This window comes from Rhipicephalus microplus, chromosome 2 (genome assembly GCF_043290135.1).
Source record: "Rhipicephalus microplus isolate Deutch F79 chromosome 2, USDA_Rmic, whole genome shotgun sequence".
Lineage (NCBI taxonomy): Eukaryota > Metazoa > Arthropoda > Arachnida > Ixodida > Ixodidae > Rhipicephalus > Rhipicephalus microplus.
In genome coordinates, this window is record NC_134701.1 from 202,942,321 (window position 1) to 202,965,252 (window position 22,932).

The 22,932-nt window shown below is 44.2% G+C and overlaps 1 protein-coding gene across 1 annotated transcript in view; it reads left to right on the forward strand.

Annotated features, from left to right (window-relative positions):
- The window catches only part of LOC119169595 (cell adhesion molecule Dscam1-like), a 354,684-nt gene that overhangs the window by 246,442 nt on the left and 85,310 nt on the right, over positions 1-22,932 (forward strand). Inside the window, exons 5-6 of the mRNA XM_075887261.1 lie at positions 11,516-11,812; positions 19,033-19,296. Coding sequence (XP_075743376.1) covers positions 11,516-11,812; positions 19,033-19,296 — 561 coding nt within the window. The remainder of the gene's footprint in view (positions 1-11,515; positions 11,813-19,032; positions 19,297-22,932) is intronic.

Consider the following 22,932-nt stretch of genomic DNA (forward strand, 5'->3'; position numbering starts at 1 on the left):
CGGAAAATGGTACGTGGCAGAAATGTTTGTCTTCGTTTCTGCAAGAAAAGTTAAGGAAATTGGAAGTAAATGACCCCTTTATTGTGCGAAATTCTGACGATGTGATTGCGTTTTTAGATACCTGTAACGACAAAAGCTACATGGCATGCTCATTGGATGTAAAGGACCTTTACTATTCTTTGCCTCATAGTCGACTTATGCTGTGTATTGAAGAGTGTATAGATAAGCATGGTGCAACCGCCTTTCAGAACGACACAGGGTTAGCGGTTGGCAGTTTTTTAGAGCTTTTAACCATGTACCTTAATTCGACTTTTACAACATGGAATGACAGGGTTTACATCCAGACAAATGGGGTCTGCATTGGATCTAGCATAGCTCCGATATTAAGTGATCTTTTCCTAGCACATCTAGATAGGCAAGTGCACGACCACATGAATGTTTTAAGGCTGACCAAGGTCTTCCGCTACGTAGATGATTTCTTAGTTATTTTTCAGACGGACGAATCAGGCCTACAACCACTAATGTTAGAAGTGCTAAATGAATTTCGAAAGCATTTCCAGCCACTTGTTTTGACGCATGAATTACCAGTGGGGCAGGTCATTAGGTTTCTTGATCTAAAGCTTAAATTTGAAACAGATCACATTTGCTGGGAGTATGAGCCACGAGCCAGTAAACCATTGCTACCTTTTGATTCCTGCCATTCTAAATTGGTAAAGAGGTCTATTGCCACTATGTGCTTTACTAATGCCCTAAAGAAGTCTTGTCGCCACTTAATTTCAGAGAGCTTCAGTAAACAACTTGAACGCCTTAAGGCAGCAGCTTATCCATCACATCTGTTAATTTCTGTCGCAGAATCTATTTTAAAAAAGCTAAAGCATACCCAGGGCCGGCTATCGTTATCGGAGTGCAACAGAAATAAAAAGTGTACCGTTGTGCCGTATATGCATGGGATCGCACACAATTTGAAAAAGATAGGGAAGCATGCCAACGTCAGAGTGCTGTTCTCTGCGCCGATAAAGCTGTTGTCCATATGTGCGCAAGTGAATAAACCCGCAAGAGTGCCGCAGCTCTGCGCAGTAAATCATAAATTTAGCTACATACTTTGCGCGGAAAATGTAGTTTATTCGATCCCGCTGTCCTGTGGAAGGATATACGTGGGCCAAACAGGAAGGTGCGTGAACACAAGATTGAAGGAGCACGAGTACAACGTGAAAAATACTATTAGCGGCCACCTTGGCATCCATTGTAGGGATTGTGGGTGCACACCGCAGTTTCGCGACACAAAAATCCTAGCCAGGCACAAAGAAAGAAAAACTAGGGAGATAATGGAAGCGGCTGAAATTGCACGTCTGAAAGATCAATGTGTAAGTAGGGCATCTGTAACCCTCTCTCAAAAAGAGATGGACTTCTTATCTGTAGGATGAACACGTGTGCGGTGAGACAGTAGCGATATGGTGATGGCGACGCTTGTGCGAATTTTTTGATATTGTGATGGACACGTGTTATTTGCCTGCCATGATATATATTTGTTCGCATTTCCTAATAAAGATCAGTTGTAAGTCAGCGCTCTGTCCTGTCTCTTCCTTTCTTCCTGCCGTTGTTTGCGCTGTGTTTTTAATCATGTATTTGAACCAACTCGCCCAAGCTTTAACCTTAGCGCTGACTGAAGTAAATCAATAAGTAATATATGAAAGCAACGGAGTGCTATCACAACTGGCAGCTTTCCGTGCTCCTGCAGAGCGCTCTTATTTAGCCACGACTCCAGGCGGCCATCGAACGCCGGCACTCGCATAACATTTAAGACAGTCCTCGCTAGATTGGCTCTGCGATAATTTTACTTCTCGTTTTTTAGGCGGGGTGTTCTATTATTCGACACTGTGCGTGAAAAGTAATCTCTTTTATTTGCCTGAAAAATCGAAGTAGCGCATTCGTTTCATACAATGAATGTCATTTTTTTTATTCACACAATCTCGTTCGCTGCAATCATCATGCCTTTATTCGATCTGTTTACGCAGGCTCTTTCGCGAGGTCTCACTATGGTCCACCACCCGCAGAGCAGTCAATATGTCCGACAGGAGTTCCGTATGGAGATAGCATAGAGCGGTACATATCGAAATAATATAGAATGCAAAAGCGAGGGCATGAAAAGTGAACTATTAGAAGCCGGTACGAAGATAGACTGAAAGATAACCTTCCCCAATGGTCACGACGGTGTCCATACCCTTTCGTCTTCAATACACTTGATGTTAGAGGTTCTGTTTACTGTGTATGTTTCATAGAGTATGGCCTCTTTTTTATGTTCTTGTAGTTGAAATACTTTCAACCTGCTTTACCAAAACGAAGTTCTCTGTTCTACATCCCTGCTCTTAAACAGTCGCTTCTGCGCAGAGCACCGTTTCTTGTTGGCCCCACCGTAGTCACCTGTTTCGTGTACCTCTAACCACACGACACTATATTTTCGCGAAGGCTGGCTGGAGTGACCTGAAATATTTCCAGCATAAACATAAAAGTCACAGTTTCAGCACAAGGTCGAAGCAATCAATGCGATAGCAACACACAGTATTGTTATACGAAATGAGGCTGGGATATTTAGGAAACATGTTAAATGTAGGGGACATGGTCGACTGTGCTTGAACTGACACTATTGCAGTCCCCACATCTAAACCGGTGGTGTTGTGAATAGTTGGCGGCGTGACATCCGACAGGAGGTGGAGTCCAAGTTCAGCATAAAGAAACGCGACAAGCCACTGGTTTTCACGTCGAAGTACATTAACGTTAAAGTCTCCAGTGACTATCACCGGTACATCTTGTATACACACCACAGGCAAGTTGTGAAGCAAGAAGTCCATAACGTGAGCCTGCGAGGTTCTTGGTGATATGTACACTGTTGCCACGTACAAGCTATGCAACGTTTTTACGGCGCAAGTGGCACCGCAACTCATGTGGGGTTGTTCAGTTCAGTTTGTCTGCCTGAAGTGATAGTGGCGGTGCGCATTTCGATGGGAACCAAATTTACTGCTATTATATTTTTTTGAACCATTCCTTTCCTTCTTTTTTTACCTTACATTTTCATGCCCATTACTCTATCCCCAGTGCAGGGTAGCAAACCGGATATTTTCTTCTGGTTAACCTGCCTGCCTTTCACTGAACCTTATTCTATCTATCTCGCTTTCATGCAAAATGAATATCTGCTCAAATATCGGAGCCAAATACATATGCTCACCCGTTTTCTCAAGGAAACCTCGAAGAATTTCGCGGAACTAGAATTTCCTGGGTTAACACACCGCAGGGCCGAGCAAAACATCTAATGCTCCTATTTAGACATCTTTGCATAGTTGGCTTAACCGACAAGGCCTACTGTGGCATCCGTTCGCTTCCCACCGCATCAAATCGTTTATTTTTCCCATCCGTATTCATACTTGGCACACTGGCCGAGCGAGACAATTAGCACGATCCAACATGTGATATCACTGAGCAAGTGGCAAGGGGCAGTGCAGGCAAATGCTAAACACGTCTCCCCGTGCTTCAGCAGATTCAAAATTCACAAAATATTAAATAAAAGAGACAAATAAACCAACTATGTGTTTTTACAGTGAAATCAAGTTTCTTTGTTTGTAAAAACTGCTGAAAGAAAATAAACTCGTACGCTCACGTTAACCTCACTTTGTTCAAACAGATCTTAAGATGACCGGCAACCGCCACGAGCGCACATGTACCCTGATACTGAAACTAGCGCTGAGTTTCCGGGGCCTGGTTTTGGTCAGTGCAACCAGTAGTCACAACGGCAAATGTAGAGCATTCTTTTTCCGCTTGTCGACGTCACGTAGTGACGTGACGTTTTCGTGACGTCAACAAAAAACAAGATTGTTGGACACTCGCCATCATGACAGCGCTAACGCTACCAGGTTTAAAATGAACATTTATATCTCGTAAATTGTGCAGAGGGATGACCATGCTATTGTTCAGTTGGTAGTGCGTTGGATACCTGTGCACAGCAAGTTATCTTTTCTTTCACTCTTCTTTTTCCCATTCACATTACAAGTACTATAATAATGACATATTCTATGTGTTCTTGGCTTGATTGTCTACACGTTCTCAATACTGTGTCTAACGAAAAAAAAAAGCCTTTCAATTCGCGCTTCTCTCCTTCACTCACACAGAAGGTCTCATTCTGGCAGAATGATGTCTCCAGGCAGTAAGCAAGAGATTATTTGCCAGCTGCCGGCTCAAATTGTGTTCGCGTGGTACGTGATGCAAACAGGCAGAAGTGAAGTCACAGTTTCACCGCAAGGGCCTAGCAATGAATGCGATAACAAGTTACTTCGCATTATTGTCGGTTTCTTCGCGTGAATACATGTCCTATAACAAAGAAAAACTACCCCTTCAATTTCCATTTCTTACCTTAGGTTACCCTCATCTCCAGAGAAAGTTTTGCAAAGTGAGCATTCGTGAGGTTATAAGGTGAGCGGTGATGAAGCCTTGAAATTCCTCTTTGGAACCGTGAATTTACACGTTATAAGCTGCAGATCAACAGTGGATCGTTCTTGAGTGGACGTGGTACTCGTCATTGAAAAACTGCACAATCACGCACTAGCCGATAACCATCATCGTTTGAAGAGACGCAATGGCGAGCGTATAGTCTTTAAAGTAACCATCAAGGCAGCGGTAATCCTTAAGCGCGCTTTATGGGAAGCCTAAAGAGCACCGCCGTATAAATGCACTGAAAAAGGCGACTTGAAGGAAAGAAAAAGCAAAGCGTTTACTGACTTTATCGGTGCTTCTTTTCACTTCTCGCTCTGTTTGTAAATAAAAAGTCGCGCCAAATCTCTCCCGCGCAGCCAACATTCATACGCAAATCTCGGAGCTTCGTGTCGTAAAGCCTCCTTGCATACGATATTCATCGCTACTCCCAGCTAGCTTCGCGCGTTTTTTCAAAGCGCGTATTGCATTTTGTAGGCCATACTGGCCCTGCCAAGTTTCACGGGACTGCGCACCGCCAATGAAGCGGGGATATCTAAACTGTGCGCGCCCATACACTTTCCATCAGCACGCACGCGTGACCCCTCTCCCCTCTCCCGGCGTCATGCATTACGGAATTCTCGCGCACCATTAGCGGTAGCTATTTCATGGCGTCACCACGCATCACCGCTGAAGCAGACCCTCTCTTGTTTATTTACTGTTCCTCGCGCGCGCCCACGTGGCATTCCCAACGGAACGGTGCGCGCCTTCGTCATTCATTATCGGGCGCAGCCCACAATCCCACCTCTTATCACCCGCTCGCCAGCAGCAACAGATGGCACGGCCAATGTCGCCAACTCGCGCCATGTTTTGATGGTTCGTCCGTTATTCCGTTGGTCCTCATGCAAATGCCAGCCGCGCGGCGCTAACACCGACCGCTCCGAAAAGGGCCGGGGCTCGGTCAGTCTCGGGGGAAATTGCCGGTGCAGCCGGCGTCCGCTGCTGCTTCTGTCTTTCCGTTGTCCCTTTTCCTCCCTCTCTCTCTATTCCTCCTTTCACGAGTCCTCAACGAGTGGCGCTGTTCAGTATTAGGCGCTAAGCCTTATGACATATAAAGGGCTGCACTCGTTACCAAATTGATTTTGCTTTTCGCATTCATCCTGCTTCGATGGGATGCCGAGACGTGGCACGGCGGCCGATCCCGGGCACGAAAGAAGGCGCATCAGTCTCCATCCGATTGCCGAAGTTGTAGTGATCGTGAAGAAACGAATGAAAAAGAAAAGTATACCCATTGTATAATCTCCTTCGTTTCGTGTAGGAGCAAGCTCGCTTCGCGCGTTCTTCGACGTTAGTGTCTTTCCATCTAGCGGCTATTACGTCGTTTTACCATTCGCTTTTCTTTTATTTATGTTTTTCATCTCAGAGTAGCAACTCTGCTACAGCTTTCTGAATCTGCAAAGTATATCTATATATTTCGTCTGCGAGAAGCAGGCGCCTTGCTTCTCAGATCGGATGCAAATTTTCATTCGCGAAATATGCAGATGACTCTTTTTGTACCAGCCTAGAAAATATTCTTTTTTTTCGGCACCATTCTGCCTTTCGAACACCTCCGTTCTTCTTCTTTACGCCACATCCTGCATCGTCATCATCGTTCACCAGTCCCCCCCCCCCCCCTTTTTTTCTGATAATTTCTTTTTCGAACGAAACAAACCAAACCCTGACTAAGACGCAGAAATGAAACGCTCTTTCCTTCTGATACGCTTCCTTCGGCGCCATTATTCAAAAATGCATCATCAGTGTAACATGCTTGTCATTGTTTCCCAACTCGGTGCTACCCATTCGCACCTTCTTTTTTTTTTTCGCCCTTGTGTTCTTTTCTAGACTCTTCACTTTGCTTTTGGCAGTGGTCAACTTTTTTGCCGATGTTACTTTGCCATTTAGTTTGCCTTCTCCGACCATTTTTCCACGCGTTATCGGCAACGCCACTCCAATCCAAGAAAAAAAAAATAAACGAGAGAGGAAGCGGATCAAGAAGCAGCCGAACGACTAAAACTATAACAGAACACAATACGACCTAAAAAAAGAACGAAAGCTGTTACTCTGGGCATCAGGAAATACGAATGCATAAGTCTTGGGTTAGATTCTTTTTTTGGCACCCCCATTCGAGAGCCTGTGGTGTTTCCGGCTTAATGACTCCGCCTAGCACCACCGTTGTATTCACATTTTATGCGCATGTATATTATATGGCATCAGCCCTGTGCTTTCGTACAGCACTTGAGCATATGTACACTGTTTGCGTGGCACACCCGCTGCTCTCTCACTCTGGCTAACTCTTTCGCTATAATGCAACCTTTCAGAGCTTTCCGCTGCTATACTTCTCTCTCTCTCTTTCATTTTCTCTCACTCTCTTTTTGTTCAATTTCGCTCCGGAAAATGGAGATCGTTCGGGAAGATAGCGAACGCGCCCCGCACTCAGAGTTCGTTCGAATATGGTTCCAGAGCGTTGTTTTGCCCACTGCGCCTCTAATGAAAGCCGCGCCGTCCGTGCACGAGGACCGGAAACCGTATTTTTTTCGGGGCCCCGTCGATCGATAAAGCGTTATTTGGAGTACTATGCCGGCTAGAAAATAGAGTGTACGGAAAAGAAATCGGCAAAAAAAAATATCGGCAAAAAAAAAACTAAAGGCGACAAACATTGAAGCCCGCGCAAGGAGATTACAAAAGGCCCGGCTCGTATCATTCGGGAGTCTGAGAATATTGAGTCTCGTACAACCAGCATAACGGCGAATCCAATGCGGGCACTTTCGAAGCTTTCTGTGTGAATGCGACAACTTCGCGAAAATGGACGCTAGTTTCCAGCTGTTTGCTTTTTAACATTTTTTAACTATAAACCTAGTTGCACTAAACAATAACAGACTTTTCGAAGATTAAGTTTGCTTGCCCGGCTCGCCCTGCTTGCCCTGAATGTTCACTCAATTTTCAAAGTCTTCGGGAAGATTTTGTGAGCATTACTTTTAATATATGTCCAGAAACTGCTTTGAAAGGTAGTTCTTGTAACTCCAGCTAAACAAGGAATCTCTTTTTCTTTGCAAGCATCTAAAACAGCTGGCATAGTTTGTGAAAATTTTCTTTTTCATTTTACTTGTGATTACTGTTCATTACTGCTAGTACCAGAGAATAGCCACAATTATTCAAGTGTGTCACAGCCTTCTTGATTGTTTGAATAAAGAAAATAATCTAAAACGTCACGGAGCAAAAAATGGAGCGGATGATAATGCAGAATTATGGCAATCACAACTTCGTTTTTAAAGGAAGTGATCACGGTGGAATCAAAGTAGCGATGATTGACTGCTGTAATTGTGCTTATAGTATACTGAGTCTGCTTGTACAGTTCCCTTACGGTCAGTGCGAGCCTTTATTATCAGCCGCATCATGTACGTCACAGTCTTGATATATGTCTGCCCCTCCAAAGCCGAGAAACGCAGGATTAATATCAATATCAAGAAATCATAGGAGCAAACTCTCCAACTCCCTCAATATACGTACAATCGAAAAGCTAATGGAATTAGACCTACACAACGAATCGATGACTTCATTGAGGCTTAGCACATTCCACACTACGATCATCTCTCGTAAACAAAAAGTGGGCGGCACATCATTTGGCTTGACATCTAAGAATCCAATGTCCCAACAACCAAGGACAATCGAGAGACGTTTGTGATTCTCCCATACCGCACCCTTTCTACAATGACGAACGGCGCAGTGACCACGTGATGCATCGCAACTATAGTTACAAGGGGAACACGCATTTGGCTTACGTCGACGCAGCGGAGTACTCGATACAAGCGACCATGGTGTTCGCTATCATCACAGGATAATTGATTGATATGTGGGGTTTAACGTCCCGAAACCACCATATGAATATGAAAGACGCCGTAGTGGAGGGCTCAGAAAATTTTGACCACCTGGAGTTCTTTAACGTGCACCCAAATCTGAGCACACGGGCCTACAACATTTCCGCCTCCATCGGAAATGCAGCCGCCGCAGCCGGGATAGATCGTCACAGGATAGAATCATGCTACTGTCATCACCCCCCCGCTCCTTATTTCCCCTACAAACAAAAAAGAGCAAAGAGCTGCATCGCTTTAGCCTGTATACGCGATGACTGGCGCCTGTTTATTTTATATTTATTTAATAAATTATGAATTCTGCAACCCTCAAAATGGGTTTTAGCAAAATGCATAGACATTTGTCAAGTTTATAAGTTGGTAAGTTAAAAAATGTATACGCTTTCAGAAGAAAAAAAAAAGACGGTGGTTTGCAATATACAGGACTAAGGGCATACAAGAAAATAAAATCAGCGCTAAATTCAAAATGATCACTAGTGTATAATAAACACTACAGTGACTGAAATAAACAGCATACGTACATATAATAGAGTCCGTATAAACACTGCTGTAGCTGCGCAGCAAAAAGAGTCCTTGATGATTGCGAAACAACATCGTTACTAAGATTGTTCCGTTCTGTAATTGCCCCGGCAAAAAACAAATATTTGAATGTTTTATTAAGGTTGTAAAATAGATTCATTGTAGAGTCATGCCTCGGCCATGTGGCTTATCCTGTTGAGAAGTAGAAAAATAAAGTAAGTGCGATAATTCTGATTTGAAGTAACTTATAAAAAATTATATTGAAACGTTTCAATCTCAATGTTATAAATAAATCTAGCAGCTCTCTCACGAATGCTAACTTGAATTAACGTTTACCAATTGAATGAAAAATTTTAATCTCAATTCTTTTCATTCACTGTTGAGAGGTTGGCTTTTGCTAATAAACAGGTCACTAAAGTACGCCCCAAGTTGTTTTAAATAGATCCACCAGCCCTCCTATGAAATTTTCCCAAATCCTTGATATTTCTTTGTTTTTAGTGTGAAGGTAGCAAATTATAGATGCATAATGTATAATGTAATATAGATGCATAATGTATAATGTATTATAGATGCATAATGTGGCAGCAATCAAGACAGCTACCGTAAACGACCAGGAGCCTGATTTGACCGTTAGTGAACAATATAGCCGGAAGCACATCTCCATTTCGTTGCCACCAAGCTCACTCAACCTGGGCTACAGACCATTCGGACCTGCAGCACAGATGCCCAGAAACTTTTTCGAAACACGTGTGCTACATGCATTCGTTATCGGCTTACTAAACAATATAAGCAAACGCTTTACAGGTAGTGTTAAACCTATTCATAAAAAAATTATCAGAATAATGCCACTACTAATAATAATATCTTCAGCCTAACCATACCCACTGAATGTCAAATGCCTCTCCCATGTTCCACCAATCAACATGGTCCAAGCCCTACGTAAATTATGTATATGAATAAGCTTTCAAGCAGCTAGGTCAAGAACCCATGCTATGTGCGTATTCTTGCGTGGTCCTGGTTTCGGCATGATCCATACCATTGATACTAAACTCGCTTGTCTAGCTTCCCTAACATCACATCGACCATACATCTTCCACTTTAACAGACGCACGCACTATAGCCTTTTCAGTAAATCGGGCTTCGGTGCCACTCTAATTGTTAGAAGCCCTTATGTATTACAAAACATGAGTTCAGGAAGAAGACGTAGCTTCTAAACATTTACATGTGATCTGGCGTGTCGAATTTGAAGAAAATAAGGGTTATTCTGTATAAGCACATCTAAAGCCTCGTTATGCGTACGCAATAATGCAGCACTTAATTGCACATGAAAGTTCGTCTTCACGGAACCACACTGTAGCGTGTCTCCTCCTCCCTGCCGCCCATCGATGTCATTCGCCTGCAAAGCTGCATTTTTCTTTTCCTTTCTTTTTGTATATGTTCTACCCTGTACAAAAGCACACGCGTCATGCTCTTCGGTTCCCACCACTTCTAGAGTGAGTTCTCCGGCATCGAAGCGAGCGAACAACAAGCAACACAAACACTAAAGCCTCAGAGCGGATAGACTGGTGATCCGCGAAAGCCCTAGGGGGTTGTGCGGTAATTAGCGCCTCGGGCGAACACTGCCAAAAGCTTGTCGCTGTTTTTGCCACTTCAAGTGGTCGCTGGGACAAAATAGGAAGGGTGGGATTGATCGGTGAGATGGAGTATGGGGCGTTCTTTGAGGCCGTGGTTGTACCGCTCTCAGTTGCAACGGCTGCTGTATGATTACTGCTCTCTGCAAATTAGCCGCACGCGACCAAATTGGATCTCTTTATGTTTTTGTTTCGTCTCGCACGTACTTCACCGCATCGTTAGTGTGTTGGTACCGCGGTGTCATCTTCGGAAGGGCGTGCGTTGGCAGTATATCGATTACGTGACGCCGACGACGTGTTCTAGAGGGCGGGGAGTTGGGCGCGTGTATTGATTGCCTATTGACACGCTTCAGTTTTTGATCTCAAGCGTGCCAGGCCCCCACGTTTCTTTTACCACGTATAAGTTATAATGTTTTAACTGTGTGCCTTACATCTTTATGCATGCACCTGCCACACGCCACTGATCAGCAACGACATTGTATATAACCTAAGACTACATGTGAAGAAGAACGTTCATTCTGTTCTATAGCCACGCTCTGCGCAATATGCACGTACCAGTAGCCTCAATGCCAGCATTACATTTACTTTTTTTTGAAGTCTCCTTTATCATATATGTGGTAAATATGACGTGGGGTACGCATAACTAATTAACATTTCAGCGTGAAAACAGTGGTACTTTAAAAAAGAGCAGTTCAAGAATTCCATAATATATATTAGCAAGAACGGACAATACTTCGGCAATCTTTATGCAATGGGCACTGGAGTTCAAAAGAAACAGTTTCTAGTTTGTTTTTCTACATTCCCAACGGGCCAATTCTAGCATCCTTAATTCATTCATCACTACGATCACGTCTTGGTGCGCATCCTCAATCCCCTTAGCAGATCTTATAGTGAGCCTGATAGCTTTTATACCAATGCCGCATCAGCTTCCTGCATTCCTATTTCTGTGATCTTTCTCCTCCGTTTTGTACCACCTGAAGAGTTGTCGTTGTACCGCAGACACACACGTGAACACGGCCCCGAGACTCACCGACCGCCGTCCCGTGGTGAGGGCGCGGCAAGGCGACAACGTGAAGATACCGTGTGCGGCTCAGGGTTACCCGGTGCCTTCGTACTCCTGGCACCGAGTCGAAGGCGGCTGGCACGTGGCCCTCGACTCGCCTGCGGGCCGTGTGTCCCAGGCCGACGGCACGCTGCTTTTCAGGCGCGCCCAGGTGGCGGACGGTGGCAAGTACGTGTGCGTTGTCAACAATTCCATCGGCCAAGACCGCATGGAGACGCAACTGGTGGTCACCGGTAAGTGAGAGACAGCGCGTGTCATGTCCGAAACAGATATTTCGATCTGCTTGCGCGTACTGCTACACGTGTCCTCCCATTTATTTACACTTATCCAATCTGATGAACTGGGAAATAATTGACTGGTTCAAAATAGAGTAAATAATGTAACTATGGGCTCTTTTATTTGCGGTGATTCCCAGATTCGCCTTGATATCTCGCCGGCTCGCGTGCTCTAAGCTTCTTCATATTCTGCTCCGTCCACCCTCCCCCTCCGCCATAACTTCCGGACACGTACGATCAGCGTGCGCTCCCCTACTACACCGATGCATAAAGTCAGATGGTTGATATAACGAGCTCAGAGAAAGAGAGAGGAACAGATAGAACAAAAAAGAAACATGGGCGGACAGAGAAGGCAGGGAAATAAGCTAAAAAATAGAAAAACATAAGTATACAAAAAGCGAAAGAGATAGAAAGCATCCGACAAGAGAAAGAGGTGGAAGAAACAGAAATCAAGACTGAAAGAGAAAAAAACTCATCGAGAAAAAGAAAGAGAAGAGAAAGAATTAGGTTAAAAAGAGCGATAAAGAGAGAAAGAAATAGCTGTGGTGAGAAAGAAATAAGCAAAGAGTTAAGAGAGTTGGAAAAGACGGGTAGGAAGAGATATCAAATAGGGGAATGAGGAAAAAGGAAAGTAAAGACAAACAATCATGCCCATCCGTCTCCGCATTTGGTTACGGTCACTAGCGCAAGCAGTGCCTTTTGTTTTTTGTATGAAGACGTCAACGCATATGCTTAAATTACGAAGACGTTCTGTTAGCAAATCTTATGTAAAAAGATAGGCTGTGGGGAACAAAATGATGAAGCGCTGGCTCACGCCCGCATTTCATCCACTCCCTTCTCTTCTTTCCTTCTTGTCTTATATTACTTTTTCGTTTTATGAGGAGAATATATTAAGCGAGCTGCAGCCTGTATAGGAAATGATGCATATGTACGTTACTACAGCGATACCTTGCATTAAAATATAAAAGAACTTCGGATGCTTGAAATGGTGTGAAAAAATCTACACGTAGTTCATTCTTCGAGTACTCCAATTCACTAAATACATGCTTCTATTTGCTACATAAGCGTGTTACGACGGTCACCGCAATTCCATGCTTTCAACTTTTCTTGCCTGGCGGCTTGACCACATACGAGTTTACTGCAAGCCATCGGGCTTACGCTGCCTTGACAAAGAAGCGAAGAAACAGAAAGACAGTAGGTGGGAAGGTTAATTAGGAAGCATGGTTGACCAACTAATTCTGCGACAATTGGAAGTGGGCGCAGAAAGCGAAGAATGGATGTAACGATATGAAGTGAATTTGATGAAACAACTGGAATTCCGCCATTCAGTCACACAGGCCCATCGTCGTTGAAAAAACACTACAATTGGCTTCACTACTCTGTGAGCCGACAAACCATGTACACTATAACGCTGAACGGTTGTTAAAAGAGTTCGCAAGGAATAACAGGGAAATTCTTTTGTGTGGGGTGTGCTTTTAGGGAATACGGGGCTGTCATGACCATCTTTTTAAGGACTAACGGCACCGGGCCTAATAGTCAGTCCTCATTCAGTTACTCCTACGAACTTAATGGTGTTCAAGTAGCAGCTACATGGAAAGTGGAAGATCGTTTACCAGACACAACGTGTTGCGAATTATTTTTTATCTTTCTGATGAAAACCGTCGTCAAGCACAGAGTATTGCCTCAGCAAGGTACTTTACCAAGCTATTATTCGTAATCAGCGATTGCTCGTGAACAGCAGAGCAAATGCAACACAATGAGAGAACAAGATCTGGACAACCACTGTGTTTGAACGAAACAATTCATTGTGAAACATATGCTAAATTTGTACGCCAGCGTAAAAGTGTGTGAAAATAGTGTATAAACAAACATTTAGGCTTATACAAAGAGAAAACAATTTCTAATAAGGAACGACGCTAATAAAGGTAACATAAAGAAACCCTTCTCGCCTTTTACTACACACAGTCCCAACGCATTAGCTCCCACATCAACCTATTTTCTGTATTGTATTTTCTTGTTTGTGCATAGACGGGCCACTTTAACAAGCGCAGTCTGCGCGAAATTCGCAGCGCGGAGTATCAGAAGGAGTCACTAAACTCTGTAAAAGCCACGAAGACATCAAACTTGACTTCACCAGCCTCTCTTTACTAAAATGCCTAGTCGTATTCCCTTGCTTCTTTTCCTTGGGTTTCTTACTTTTGGTACTAAAAAAGCAGCCCCTCCTCTTATAAGACGTCAACATACGTTCGATCTCTCCCTCATCTCGTACTGTTTGTTCTCTTCGTGATGGTTATCGAATACACGATTCTCTATTTTATATTCACCGTAAATGCCATCCACATCTCTGTTTTACTAGCTTATTTTTTTTTCTCTTCTTTTGCACAATACGTTCCAAGGTTCAAGTTTTATGAGCACCCTCGCCATTCGATGGCGAGGTCAAAAAATATGCATCACCTTCTAAAATGTGCGAGGAGCATAAATCCACCGTAATTTTTTTTCCTTGCTTTCCTTACATTCTTTGGCGGCGTGCCTTGTTTTCAAAAGCACATTGACTTCGTCTGCGCACCCCCGTTCCAAACGGTCGTAACAAAAAACTGCGTAACCCAGACGGATTGAAACGTGCGCAAGACTATAAGGCAAACTATAGCGGTATAACGGCGTACTGCAAAAACTTTCTTCTTCTTAAGGAACAGAAAGCGAAGATCAAGCAAAGTATTTTTAAGGGATCAAAATGTACCAACAAAAAGAAAGCGAATGGGCCCGGAATGTGCCGGAGACTAGGATGATGTGAGCGATTCTGCACGCACCCGTGAAGAGAGAGAAAAAAAAAGAGCGGCGGAGAGGGTAGGAAGGCGATGATGCTTTGAAATTTAAAGTGGGTCGTTTCGGCACATCTGCGTTTGCGGGTAACGGGCCGCGATGTGCGTTTCCACGCTCACCAGTTCTCTCTCTCTCTTTATCTTTCTCTCTCTGTCTTCATCCTCAAAATCTTCGTTTGCTTCTTTCTTTCTGTTCTGGTGGCACCCACCATTGCTTGGGAAGCAGCGAAATATCGGCGAACATCTTCTCCTTTGGCTGCGGGGTGCAGAGTATCGGTATGCTCGGCGGGAACGGGGTTCACATTGGGAGAGTGGACGCAGCCACACTTGAGGTGATTGACGACCGAGGTGGAGGCGAAAGGGAGCTAACTGCATATAGTCGTTGCCGTCTCCGTGCATGTGCCGGTCGAAAAGCCACTTTCGGCGCTCGTCGTCGTTCCCAGTCGTTCATTGCTTCTTTGACCGACGTCGTTCGGGGCAACAGTCCCGTACGCCATAGCCGTGCGCGCCAACTGTGGCTCTGCGCACATTTGGCACCTCGTATCTTTCGCGTGACTTCGCAGCTCGCTTACGACTCTCTAGCGGAGGAACGTGGTTGCTACTTAGTTTCACTGCGTGGATGTTGCAGCATACTTCTTTTTTTTTTAGCACTGCAAAGCAAAGACTGCGTTCCACCTATCTGCAATTACACACTTAATATGAAATGGACATGAGCTAGAACGTAACGCGTTGGTAGAATAACCGCTGGTCATTAGGGTAACTGACTGGATTCCAAGAGAAAGCAAACACGTTAGGGGTGACAGAAGATATGTGGAGTTTAACGTCCCCAAACCACCATGTGATTATGAGAGACACAGCGATGACAGAAGACTAGGTGGGCAAATGAGATTGAGCAGTTTGCAGGTATAACGGAGCAGCAGAAAACACAGTACTGGGTATTGGCAGAGCATGGGAGAGGCTTTTGCCCTGCAGTTGGCGTAGTTAGGTTGCTGGAGATGAAGACTACGATGATGATGACGATGACTTAATATAACGACTGCTGGGGTTTTACGGGCCAGAACCAAGATATGAGTATTAGGCACGCCCCGGTAGAGGTCTCCGGAAGTTTCGAGGACGTTGTTTTTTTCATTAACGGCCACATAAATCTAAGCATGCGGGACTCTAGCGTTTTCTAATCTATATAAAATGCGACTGTTACAGCCGAGATTGAGACCACATCTTTCGGCTCAATAGCCGAGTGCCCTAGACCATTAACAATTAACCACTATGACGGCCTCCAATCACACACTTGAGGCGCCGGTTGGTCCTATCTTATGTGTTTAAATTTGCTCACTTATACAACATATTTATTGCTTCATCGATCTCTCTATACGTCGATATAGGCTTGCTCTTAAGTATAATACTTTGTGTATATGTGGGCATTAAATGTGGGCCGTAAGACAGTTCTTGCGTATCAATTGGAATAGTGTCTTTAGGAATCTGTTATGTATACACAGCGTTTATAGCTGGTCATGTCACTGTAGCAAAGGCTGGCTTGCTGCATTGAACGGGAACGTTTTAAGTGTAACCCTCGACGTGTCCATATAAGATTGTATGTATCTGTTTGCATCAGTGGAGCAGTGCAGTACCAATTAATAAATATCACCAGTTATTTTTTATTGTGGCATTCATTCAGTAACCCTTAACAGACTACCGCTTATCTAACCTAACCGTCGGCCATAATTTGTTTTATGCCACACAATAATGTGCCTTCATCGCGAGATAAGGCTCAGCGAATCCTAATGTTGGTTTTCGTTTAATGCAAGCCCAACGTAGAGTAAGTATTAAAAGCCAATGCGGCTCGACACCAGTGCACCGTGGAGTTACCGTTATCAGGGTAATCAGTGGGAATCACCGCACAAGTTTCTGCTAGGGTACACGTAATTAAGGCTCGAAACTCCCTTGAACACAGTGGCCGCTATAGGCTAGCTTTGGTATCTCGTGTGAGAACGTACTTGCGTGCATAGACTTTACGATTAGCGCACGCTTACTTCCGCTCCTGCTAGTGTTTCGCGCACACAACGTTTTCACTGAAGCTCAAAGCTTTCTAATGAATTAACATAGCCCAAACTCATCATGTATCTCGGCGAATGACAGCCTATTGAAACGCTTCAGTAAAGTTCATTACAGAATACGTGCTCGAGCAACCGTGATCTCTCCTCCAGATTTGGTCTCTTCTGTTCTTCATTTTCTTCAATTAACCCTTTCCTGTTTTGATATATTATGTGGGCTTTTGCGAGGTAAAACAGCGACATGATCATAAGGCTCGACGCATGGGAGGTCTCCTGAAATTTCGACAACCTGATGTTCTTTGACGTGTATGGGCATCGCACAGAAGACGGGCCTCTAGCCCGTCTACCGCGACTGCCCACTGCGTCTACTGTAGACCATCGAAATGTGACCACCGAGGCTGGGGTCGAAACCGCTGACTTCAACGTTGGCAGCCGACCACCTTAACAAGTGCACTTTTTCTGTATTTATTTGTCAGTTTCTACTTGTCACGAAACTATGTCAAAGAAACGGCTTAAGTGCAATTTATTCCATGAAAAACTGGGTTTGATCTCCTGGCAAGAGGCACAAGCGCTGTACGGTTTTCATTTTCACTTTTAGCAGTGACTGACGGCTGCAACAAAGGTGCTCACCACACAACCACCAAATTTATTCCTTGTCTACACGATTAAGGAGCCGGCTCTTCTCCTTGTCAGGCTTTTATATATATAGAAGTTATACAAAGGCGTTAGTAACTTAAGCAATACTTCACGTGGGAATGATTGATTACAGGCCTCAATGGCCAACGCTGCGCAACGTCAAGGCTTTGTTCTTTCTTTTTTTCAAAAACAGTGTTGCGCTGTGAAGTTCACGCTATTACCTGCTCTTTTCCGAAAGTGTTGTTTATACCCATTGCTTTCTTTTTTCTGTCGTCACGCGATCGCATCGCCATATACAGCCTCACGACACGCTTTTTAATGACGTAACACTATTTTTACTTCGAAAAACGGAATACAACCCTACTTGTGCAATCTGTCAAGGTGATCAGCTCGAACACGGCCGCTGAAGAAAATGCAGTGGCTGCAAACTAGTAATAGCAAGGCACTATCGCAAGGTTGCGAAATGTGCCGCAAGAAATTTCGGAGTAATACAGCCAATCTCGGCAAAAGTAGAGCGTTGCGTGGTTCTTAGAGCGCCAACCAGGAGATCTTTCACTGTGCTCCTTCGCTCGGTTACGGCAAGAGGCAACGAACAGCGATGCTCAACTTGAGACTGGATGAATGAGAGCTGCGCTCTAAAAATAAAGGTGTCCATGGGATGGATTTCTTTCATTTTAACACATCCTTTGTACAGTTAACATGTAAGGCGCCCCCTTAACCTATCTTTGATCTCAACACATCAAATGTGTAGCGAAAGGGCGCAATAACCACGGCGTCATCACTCTTCTATTCACAAATACAGTTGGATCATATACCAGCGATAAGAAAACGTCGATTTATTGATTGATTGATAAATTGATTGATATGTGGGGTTTAACGTCTCAAAACCAGCATATGATTATGACAGACGCCGTAGTAGAGGGCTCCGGAAATTTTGACCACTTGGGGTTCTTTAACGTGCACCCAGGTCTGAACACATACCTACTACATTTCCGCCTCCATCGGAAATGCAGGATAATAAAACGTCCCTCCTGGTTTCGCGAACACGCACGGTCCCACAGTAAGCTCACTTGAACACGTTAAGAGTACGTCTAATCTCGTCGCTACCATGTTCGTTCTTGTTTCGGTATGCTTTTTATATCTTTTTTTATATTGCGCGAGCTTGCCCTATGGCATCGATACTTAATACCCGAAATTTTGCAGTGCACTTCTTCCATGAAGTCCTGTACACATGTATACGCACAGCGCGCATACGCCTCACGGATTGACATTTCCATCAGCTCAAACTGCGGTATTTCTGACAAGTCTTTGCGAGCATTCATTAACATCATGGGTTGCAGTCAACTTCATCTAAGACTGTCGCAGTCATACCGTACTCTAACAGCAGTTTCAAACATATTCGTGGTGAACGCTTCTGCACGTGCTAGTGTACTAGTTGTCCTTTCTGTCCTTTTTTCCTTCTCTACTCTTTTCGTCCTTTTACGCTTCCCACTGTGTAGAGCAGAAAACCTGGTGGGGCCTCGTGAACCTCCCTGTCTTTCCTTTATCTTTATATCTGTCCCTCTCTCTTTCTGTATTTCTCTCTCTGCTCCTGGTATACGTGTAAGTACGCTCATTTTCCTCTATTTATTCGCAACAGTTACAGTCTGTGCTTCTGTCTGTTTTCTCGCAGCCCCGTTGACAGCCACTGTTCGCCCTCGTCGCACTCTGGCCACCGAAGGTGCACCGGTGACTCTCAACTGCACCACCACTGGTCATCCGGTGTCATCGGTGGTGTGGCTTAAGAACGGGCAACCGGTGTCTTCTCGCGTCAAAATGCTCACACGAGAGACGCTGCACATCCCCAATGTGCTGCGGGACGACAAGGGCATGTACCAATGCTTCGCTCTCAATGACTACGACTGGGCTCAGGACATAGCAGAAATCACACTAGGTGGTAAGTGACGCTCTCTCCTTACCCTCCTTAGAAGAGCACTGTGCATAATGTGCTGAACACATGCACATGGAAATCTTACGTCAACTGCATCAATGCTTTCCAAGTTCGATAAAAATTTCGAGCCTCTGGGACCAAATTTTCATTGGTGCTTCTTTCCCGAGCAATTTTCACCGCCAGTCAGCCACCGTTACTGATATATCCAACATCGCTATTGATTGGCATTGGTACTTGAGAACAGCGCTGCATATAAAATTTATGGCACGTACACGACCTAGTTTATTGAACGTAAAATAGTGCTTCCTGTACGGGATAGACCAATGTCATTTGGCAGCAGCACAGGTGTCTCGAGCCTGAACTCATGATACGTCGAACCTACCCCCCCCCCCCTCTATAAAAAAATGACACCCATGGCTGCACAACATTATGATGTCTAAAGACATGTCTAACTCAACAAGGTGTAACCATGAATAGATAATTATTGGACGGCAGGGGTCTAAGATAATGTTGTAGGTTAAGTTGTTAGTCTTTACCTGCTAGACCTGCGATGTGAGGATGGTGTTGCAGCGGTACCTCCAGAGCTGCATTTCTCATCGCAAAAAAAAGCAAGGTATACACTTTGCTCTCCCCTACTCACTCCTACAGGCTAGCAAACTGTATGAAGTCAGTAACCTCCGCTCTTTTTTTTTTATTTACACACAAAACAAGACCTGCTTTTTGACTGAATTCAAAGTGTTACTTTGTAACCAGCAATCTCTGATTTATATAAAAATGTTCTCGTTCCAAGTGTATTGGTGGGTCTGCTAATCTGTGGCAAAGTTTTAAAAGATCGTAGCGAGATAATAAGTTCTGGGCACTTCGATTAAAGTTTTTTTATATCTAATTGAACGAGTCGCTTCAACCTCTTCAGTTGCATAATCAGTTGCATAATAGTTGCCATCATCTTGATGCTACGCCTCCATGCTTCGGCGTCGTACTCATGGACCTTCGAAAAGCCTTGAAATAAATATTGTTCTGCATAATGTAATACTGCTGACGCTCTCCCAGGTCGACTCGTGGTAGTCCTGCAACGTACAAGCGACTCAACGAAGAAGTAAAAGATATCAAATACATTTCAACTTGGCACCTTGTTTTTGCTCTGTAACCAGCAATTCCAGCCGGTTTCTAGTACCTGTATTTTTCTTTTTACATACGTTTTCTTTTCTTCATTTTTTATTTGTTCTTGAGACATTGTTTACTATTTGCTGGTGACAAGGCTAGAATTGAAGATTCACCCGTACCTCCACCCCTTATGAGGAGCCGCTTCACCACACCACACACGCGAATTCCTTATAAAAGACCACTTCATTGCAGTGTAAGTCCAGTTATGACAACGAAGATAAATTGTACAGATGATGGTGATATAAATGTCGCAGCTTCGCAGCAAGGGCAAAGCAATGAATGCGACAGCGACATAATGGAAGGGTATAGGAAGTAAGGCCAGCCCCTAGCTTTTTAGGATCTGATCTTGCGTAACTCTACAAAGCGAAAGCGTAAAAGAATGCGACTGCTCCAGGAAGCCGAGCGGGTGTCATGCCGCCTATCGCCTGAGCGTTAAGTAAGCGGTGGGAGCAAATCACGGGCAAAGGTATGAACCGTCAGCTGATTTTCGTAAAGCTAGCGCGCACAACAGCGTCCTTTTGGTCAGAGTTAGCTGTTGCTGCTCGTGAGACGCAGCCTCTCTGTTAGCAACCCTTCATAGTCTTTCGTAGACGGAGATGGGTGGTGCGTTTTGTCTCTGCTTGAGCAGCTCAAATCTGCAGCCTAAGCAAGCTTCCTTTCGCACCGAGAACACAAGGCGTGTAGCTGGTGTTATCTATTTAGACTTTGTGAGGAACATGACGGCGATGGTAAAAACGCGCCTCTAGTGACTGTATAATTGCTATCGCAATGATCAAAGCGAGAAAGACCTACAATGAATGATGATCTGTACAGATGAAGAAAATGAAAAACACTGTACCGCGTCCATATTATACATTTGATGGCCTATTCTTACTTTCGCCGTCCCAAAACTTCAACTCGCTGTCACCGCTCGAGGAGCTTAGTACAGCGTTATTGTTAATCATACATACGGCGCATACATGTGGATATTTCTTTATTTTGCAGTATCCATGCAGGAAATGCAGGAGTCGCAAAAGCAGATGAGTGGTACATTATGCTTTGGCCGGATGTTCTAGCACATTTTTCATGTCAGGATGGTTCCCGAACAAAAAGGAAACAACAGCAAGAAGAACTCCTTTCGCACTGACAGTAAAAGTTCGGCTCAACGCAGATCACGTATTACTCCGCGAGTGCACTTCCGGGTAGACTTTCTTATGCTCTCCTTTTAGGCCATGTGTGCTTCCTTTGAATTCCGAAGGCCACGTCATTACCTGTTGGTCTGACATTATAGGCGCACACATGCCATCCATAATTCAGCTCACCGAGCTGAAGGCTTTCAGGAGTCGCTGCTTTGAAGGAACCAATAGAGAGCTGCACCGGAAATCTTTAGTACAAGCATCAGCGAGCTATACATGCCTAAAGATTATAAATATGAAAGTAGGGTTCCGTATACGCTGGTGAGTTTAAACGAAAAAAAAAAAGATCACCGTAGCTAGCTTAATGTATACATTCCACCACCTTTCATGTGAGCGTCGGTCTTCACTACACTGTACCATGACAGAGAAAGAATTATACCTGAACGCGTGAAATTAAAAATGAACTGATGCACCTGGCTTAAGGAAAATTATGTTCGGCGATAAGACATTGCCGTGAAGCTTCAACAAGCTTGAACGCACTATGAAACAAGAAAGCAAGAAAATGTTCGAGTGTCCTTGATTTTTCAAGGATACAAAAAGTAAAAATAAAATTGACGCTTTTAATGTTTTTTGTGGCCTGTAACGCCGAGCACGAGGCATACGCTCAAGGGCGTCCACCTCAATGGTAAAGTAGTTACGATGCTCCGCTGTTGACTCGTGGATTTGATCGTGGATTTGATCCGTAGCATGGTGACTGCATTTCGACGGAGGGCAATTGAAAGAACCTTGTGTGCTTTGAGATGTCATTGCACGTTGAATAACGCCGTGGTCTAAATTTCCACAGCCATCCCCTAATGGCATTCCCCATAATTGTATCACAGTTTGGCACACAATGCTCCCTATATTAGCGTTATTGTTAGACCAAATTTTGGTTGTGTGTGGTTTAACACACACAACCAAAATTTAACACACACAACCCATTTGTGGTTGTGTGTGTTAAGACGCCTAATTGTAAACTCCACGAGATGAGAGGTAGAAAAATACGGCTTCGACGGGGACAACGATAGTACCAGAGCCGCAGCTACGGACGCGGTATAGAGCCAAAAAACTTGAAAAAAAAAACGAGAGATAGAGCAGACACAAAGTGAACAGGCGTCATATAATAAATAGAAAAGAAGGGCCCTCAAGACAAAAAGAACAGCTTCATACGTGATGACAGTCATAACAATAATGACATCAGAATCGATAGATTGTTTCCTTCGCTCGTTTTATTTCTTTTTTTTTTTCTGAAACCGAGCGTTTTTCACACGCATCGTCTTTCTCTTCCAGGGATCAAAGACGCCGAGCACGTCCGCTTTGATTT